Here is a 7,134-nt window from a genome sequence, read left to right as displayed (position 1 = left end):
CCTGACTCCAGAGCACATGGCCATGGCTGCTTGATCCGCGCCAAACACTCGGAAGGTGACGAAGCCAGACTCGAACTCCTCTGAGAAACACACACACACACACACAACATTTCTGCATATGCATCCTCTGTGCTTCATCATCAGTGTGTCGAGGGCCTGTTTACACCTGCTCACATGCGTTCTCTCTGCGCCGACACTGTGTTACAAGAGTAAGAACTCGAGCCGCTGCGTTTGGACCAGCTGTAGTTTGTTGATTAAGTGTGCAGGGCAACCACCCAGTAGAGCATTACAATAATGTCGTGAACGCATAACTAATTGTTCCGCATTTGTCAATGAGAGTATATGTCGTAATTTCGATATTTTTAAGATGGACAAATGCGGTTTTACAGATGCTAGAAACGTGACTTTCAAATGAAAGATTGGTATCAAAGAGCACACACACAAACACACACACACACACACACACACACACACACACACACACACACACACACACACACACACACACACACACACACACACACACACACACACACACAAACACAGGTTCCTAACCGACGACGGAGACTTAACAGAGCAGCCATCAAGTGTTAGACAGTATTGTAGGTTAATACGTGTGGGAGTTTTTTGTCCAGTAATTAGAATATCCGTTTTTTCAGAATTTAGTAGTAGGAAATTACTAGTCATCCAGTTTTTTACATCAGCTATACATTCCGTTAATTTTGTGAATTGGTAAGTTTCGTCAGGGTGTGAAGAAATACAGAGCTGAGTATCATCAGCATAACAGTGAAAACTAATGCCATGCTTCCTAATGAGATCTCCCAAGGGTAGCATGTACAGAGTGAACAGCAGCGGTCCTAGTACTGAGCCTTGTGGTACGCCAGACTGAACTTGTGATCGATGAGACATCTCTTCAAGCTAAGTGTAAATGAAACGGTTTTAGCTACAAACGCATGACGTGAGCAGGTGTAAACAGGCCTTGTGATGTGAAGTAGAGTTGAGTACTTCCAGCAGACGGCCCGTATAAGTCTGCAGTCGAGTCTTTGTCTCCCGTGTCATACACCACCGGACTGACGGCTCCCACATCACTGTCACACCGTCCGGCTCCGAACCGCACCGGGAACTTCTGTTACACATTCACAAAACATCTCATCGTCAGCTCAAGTGGCACACGTTTACATTTGTTCAATGAAAATACTAATAAAAATGCTTTAAAACATTTAGATTTTCTCCCAGATTTAGTCAGTGTCAGTCAACGGGAGTTTTTGAGTGAAACGTCAAGTTGCACAAATGCCTTTTTCTTCGAGGAAAGACAATACAGGCAAACACAGTGTTTTTATCAGGCACTGCTCAGGTTTGAGATTCTGGGCTATTTGATTCCATAGCATGTCTTTTTTCAGACTCGTGGAAAGAAATTTACATTTAGTTGTTTATTTTAATACACTTTCTCTATTTGCATCTGTAGGTTTACAAATGCAATACATATCTTGATTTTTTTTCACTCTTTTTTCACTCTAAATAATTTTTTCTCATGGACTGAGTCAGAAATCTTTACACACACCAAACTTTACAGTTTTATTCCTATCTACAAAGACAGCAACATGATCCGACCCACATTTGGGTTGTGTTTAATCCACTTGTACCCAATGTGGGCCGGATCTGTTGCTGTCTGGGTAAATTCTGAAGGTTTGCTTATATAGCATTCATCTGATATATATTTAACATTTTATTTTTAGAAACAGGGTAAAAAAATAAAAAAATAAAAACTATTTTATCAACAAAATTTCTGTTTCATCAAAATGTATGCAAATTAACATATATTTAAAGTCACCCTGTAGTCAATAATTGTATCCCTTAAGACTCAACTTTGATCACCAAAATGATATTTAACCAAAGACAGTCTCAAACACACGCTTTGAAATCGCTGGTGTTTCTGACGTCACAAACTACCTTGTAACCAATCAGATCAACATGTGATCGTCAACCAGTGGATCTCTGAGCTGAGTGAGTGAGTGGAGGCGGGGCTCATTTGCATATTCATAGAACCACGGATACTAAATGAGGCAAGAGTGTCCAGTTACATTCAAGATATTTCAAGACATAAATATGTAATTTTGGTGATCAAAGATGAGTTTTAAGGGATAAAATGATTGACTACAGGGGGACTTTAAAAAATGGTGCGGTAAGCAAAAGCTTGTATTATCATTTAATCTGTGTCCACTGCAAATCACACCGTTTTTACTTATTTTCCGGCCTAAGCTTTTCCGGGTCAGTACATCTACCTTGGGTTGTTTTGTGTAGGCTAGTGTAAAAGATGTCAGATATGGGATCATTTTAGATGGAAACTGTTGTCAAAAAATTGGATCCAGTCAACAAAATGTGGCCGACTCTTTAGAAGCAGTTTTTATTCTGCAAACAGGAGAGTGTGTCTGACCTTGAATAGGTGGTAAAGGTTTCCAGTGTCTCTCAGGAACCCGCTCTCTGTATGGTAGCGCAGGACTGCAGAAGACGTCCAGTTGCTCAGCTGCTCACTGTTGGGAATGTGCCACACGGATACGTCTTGAGCAGGGATGTCGTAGTAGCCTGGATTCTGTGGGATTCCACAACATTCGGGCATCAGATTATCAGTAACAGACTCTCAGTCTCAGTGGAGTCGATGATGTAGGAGTGAGACGGGCTAGTTGTCACACACTTGTTTTAAATACTTCCACACATGCATGACGAAACTTGGTGTATTTACTAGTTGACATATCAACACTATATAGAGAGAAAGAATTTAACATTCAGAAATCTTTGGAAGATATCACTGAACATTTATTAGACCATAGCAAAGTAAATCTCTTATGTTAATATTTCATCTCTGTTTTTTGTGTTTATTTAAAATTAGAAATATTAATTTAATCTTATATCTGTTATTTACCAGGTGAGATAGTTGTTTAATGCTGATCTAACAGCAGAAGACACTAGCAGGCATGTTGTCACACTGCGTTACAATGAGCCGCTGTTAGAACTATGATATTCTATTCAGTGAATTCTATTGAGAAACCATGAGAAAAAGGTGAATAAAGACTGAGAGTCAATGTTCAGAAATTATTCATTACTATTATGTTTTGAACTGTACTGTATAGCTGTGTTTTCCTGTGTTTGTTGTCAAACTCAAAAAAAAAAATATTTCCTAATTATTAAAAAATGCCATTATTTTATATTAAAAAAAGTCAATAATTGTATTTTATTGAGAAAATATTTTAGTTCGTCTTGTATATTTGTTTGATTAGATCAGATAATGTTTTAATCTGTCATATGGTCAGATGTTATAATGTACTCCACCTATGGGGCATGTTGTCACATTCCACTTCCATTCTTTCAGGGTAAATCAAGAAGAAATATACTCTGTATTAATGAAACATAACCACATAATTGTACTAGATATGTTGACATGTGTCCCAGACAGCAAGACCCACATCTGGGCCATGTGGAATCCATGTGTACCGGATGTGGGCCAGATGTGGGCCGACACTATGTTGCTGTTCGGGGAGAAATTAATGTGGGAAAAAGAAATACTCTGAACCATAAGTCGGTTTACACAAACTGAGAAAGCCTAAAGTGTTATGTCTCTCTTACCTTGTAGTCGTCGCTGGTGGAGCCCTCTGCGGTGCCGAAGGTGTGTGTGTTGGCCCATGTGCCGTCTCCTTCGGGCCGGTTCTGGTCGTTCCCCTGCTGGCTGGACCAGCGGTCTCCAGAAGAGCACTTTCCTCTGATGTTGTTCTCATGAACGCTGGCCACCAGAGTCCACCCGCCTCCCGCCGAGCTCATGTCACAGAACGCCTGGTAATACGTGCCACTCGCTGTGCTCAAGATGTACATGCCGTCTGACGAGACACAGCACAGATACACTGTCAGAACGGGCTTACTCGCTCTCTCTTTATTCTGATGGTCCCTTTAACACATTCTGATGACTTTAAGTTTGACACCTACATGTCTGCTAACTCTCATTAACATGTTAATAGAGTGTTAGTAGAGTAGAAGTAGAGTGTTAGTAGAGTATTAGTAGAGTGTTAGTAGAGTATTAGTAGAGTGTTAGTAGAGTGTTAGTAGAGTACTAGTAGAATAGTAGTAGAGTAGTAGTAGAGTGTTAGTAGAGTGTTAGTAGAGTATTAGAGTATTAGTAGAGTGTTAGTAGAGTGTTAGTAGAGTATTAGTAGAGTATTAGCAGAGTATTAGTAGAATAGTAGTAGAGTAGTAGTAGAGTGTTAGTAGAGTATTATTCTGGACACTCAACGAACTTTAAATGCTTTAAATCAGTTTAATGCCGTTCAATACTATTCCTTCTATTCCAGCACTAACAATACTTTTTAAAAATGAATATATTGTTAAAAAAACATTTTCAACACTGATAATAATCATAAATGTTTCTTGATCATCAAATCATCATATTATGCTGATTTGTGAAGGATCATGTGACACTGAAGACCAGAGCCGCCTTAACCTAATGTTAGGCCCCGGGGCTGAGAGGTTTTGTAGGCCCCCCATCCCCTCGATTTATAGAGTCTCATTTAAAAAGAAGTGTAAACCTATCTAGGTAATCTACATCACAAAATGCATTAGTTTCTTTCGAGACCTACAACAGTGAGTTTTTTTTATATTGTTATTAACATATCACTGAGCACATAAACACAAGACACTTTATTTAACAACCACACACAGCAACTAAATTTCAACTTTATGCAAATGAGAAGCGATTTTCGCGAGCGACAACCAATAGGAAAGAAGCCTTTCAGTGGAGCTCAGCTCCCGTCACCGTCTCGAGTGCAGTGCAGGCAAGACAGAAGAGTTCAAGGGCGATTTCACTGTTTTAAATGATTTGACTGTAACTAACCACAAACATGGATATAATAAAATAATGCATGGAAAAGAAACTGTCGACAGTCTCAGGGAGTTTAATTACATTTATAGTTCGAGTGTTGTAGTTTTATGATGCAAGTTTAGCACTGCTGCAGTTCATTTTACAGTTTCCCCTGCATTATGTTGACTATTAGGGACAAGACAATTTATTATTTGTCAAATTCAGAAGACGTTTTAGTAATTTATGACAGTATGAGTGAGTTTAATTTGTAGATTGATCGATCGTTAATCTAGTAAATGATTTAATCCCTGAACACTGCTGTGTGGTAATATAAAAACACTCTCCCAACAGCATACTGTTTCTTTTGAGCCTAATTCCTTGTCAAATTAAAATTATAGTTGTATAATATCACTTGTGATGGTGTTTTGTATAGATGTGGCCAGACGAGCAGTCTAACTCATTCGCGCCGCGGGACCTCTAGACGCGCGTAAACGCGTCTTTGAATTGACATTGAAATCACTCGCGCCAGACGCTCTATTCGACGCACCATAACAATAACATTATAGCGACAGCACTACCAACGCCCACAAGCGACTAGCGACATACAGTGACAAAATCTGACAAGTTAAAACAATATGACTTTTTCAGCTCATCATGAACCTGAACATGCATGGGAGGCCCCTGGGCTTCAGCCCAGGTAAGCCCGTGCATTAATGCGGCCTTGCTGAAGACTGGAGTAATGATGCTGAACATTCAGCTTTGATCACAGGAATAAATTACACTTTACTAGATATTCACATAGAAAACAGATATATCTACATCTATATAGAAAACAAAGATTCACACATATATTCACTTCTCAAACACAAGAGTGTTTGGTTCCACTTTATTTAAAAAATGTGATTAAAAAAGAAAAAAGATGAGAAATAAGAAGTGTGTCTGAACGTTTGACTGGCGGCATATTTGAGTTTTTCAGGATGAGATCTAACAGAGATATGGCAGCACTCACCCTCCGTGCCGCTGTATTTGTCCCGGATCTCCAGGCAGCTTCGGGCGAGAGTCCTCAGTCTGGTGTGATACTTGCCCAGCTCTGGGTTAATGTAGGTGCCGTTGATGAGGATCGGCTTCGGGCTGATAGCGGCTCCCAGAACTGCAGACAACAAGAGATATGATGACCACCACATCTACAACTAATCTGCCCGACAACAACATAGTGTCGGCCCACATCCGGGCCGTGTGCAGTCCAGGTGTGCCAGATGTGGGCCGGGACTATGTTGCTGTCTGGGATGAGTTAAGTGTAGCTCCACATTTCAGAATAATTTCACATCACACTTGCAAAAAATGCTTTTCAGTCTTGTTTCCAGTCCAAATATCAAACTATTCTTAAATCAAGATGCATTTACTAAAGTAGGAAAATGCCATACCATATCATGTCTTGTTTTCTGGGGAAATCAATCAAAATTAAGGGAGTTTTTGCTTAAAACACGCAAAATTATCTGCCAATGGGGTAATAAAAATAATCTTGTTTCTGTTTGAATTAACATTATTTTTTATTACCTTTTTTGTGTTTTACATTTTGCGTGTTTTAAGCAAAAACTCCCTTAATTTTGATTAATTTCCCCAAGAAACAAGACAATATCTTATGTCATTTTACTCATCTAGTTTTAAGAATTTTCAGATATTTGGACTGGACACGAGACAGAAGTAGTACAGTAGTAAGAGTGTGTTCTGCAGTGTGGTCCACTCACCGGAGCGCTGAAGGTGCAGAACACACATCAGGAAGGAAACACAGCGAAGCATAGTGTTGAGTTCCAGCTCTCAGTCTCGTCTGATGAAGACTGTCCTGTCCTGCAGCTTTTATCTCCCATCATCCCAGCGGATATCGGGAGTAAAACGGCCTGATTGTGCAACACCAGCTCAGTGTGTACTCATCAAACACACAGTAAAGCCAGCGCTGAAAATCAGGGAAATGCCCATTACTGAAACACCAGCACATCATCATAGACTGTTTACTGTCTCTGCAACTTATCAGTTTGTTATTGAACATTACATCCCATATTTATGTTCTCGGCACGTGCTTTCATCACAACAAATTACGGGAAAGTGATGGGATCATTGCCATTCGTTGAGTCTGATTCTGAGATTATGTTCTTATATGAATTAAATGGTCAAATCTAAATTAATTGGCTTTATTCCAGTCAAAAATCGTATTTAACATCTCAGAATTAACCTATTGATTCATACAAACAAAACTTAATGTTTCTTTTTCGTTTCCATCTAGCTGTTGTTTT

General features: G+C 39.5%; 1 protein-coding gene across 1 annotated transcript in view; it reads right to left on the bottom strand.

The window, feature by feature from the left end:
• itln3 (intelectin 3) overlaps nucleotides 1–6,748 on the bottom strand; it is a 7,088-nt gene extending 340 nt beyond the window's left edge. Inside the window, exons 1-6 of the mRNA XM_082178091.1 lie at nucleotides 6,592–6,748; nucleotides 5,853–5,993; nucleotides 3,622–3,869; nucleotides 2,435–2,590; nucleotides 1,006–1,126; nucleotides 1–80 (exon numbers count right to left, since the gene is read on the bottom strand). The exon at nucleotides 1–80 is cut by the window's left edge and continues 24 nt beyond it. Coding sequence (XP_082034217.1) covers nucleotides 1–80; nucleotides 1,006–1,126; nucleotides 2,435–2,590; nucleotides 3,622–3,869; nucleotides 5,853–5,993; nucleotides 6,592–6,643 — 798 coding nt within the window. The 5' untranslated portion in view covers nucleotides 6,644–6,748. The remainder of the gene's footprint in view (nucleotides 81–1,005; nucleotides 1,127–2,434; nucleotides 2,591–3,621; nucleotides 3,870–5,852; nucleotides 5,994–6,591) is intronic.
• Between the last annotated feature and the right edge of the window lie 386 nt (nucleotides 6,749–7,134).

The sequence above is a fragment of the Leuciscus leuciscus genome (genome assembly GCF_965113295.1).
Source record: "Leuciscus leuciscus genome assembly, chromosome: 8".
Classification (NCBI taxonomy): Eukaryota; Metazoa; Chordata; class Actinopteri; order Cypriniformes; family Leuciscidae; genus Leuciscus; species Leuciscus leuciscus.
Note: the sequence above shows the minus strand (reverse complement) of the source record. Positions and strands in the feature narration are given on the sequence as shown.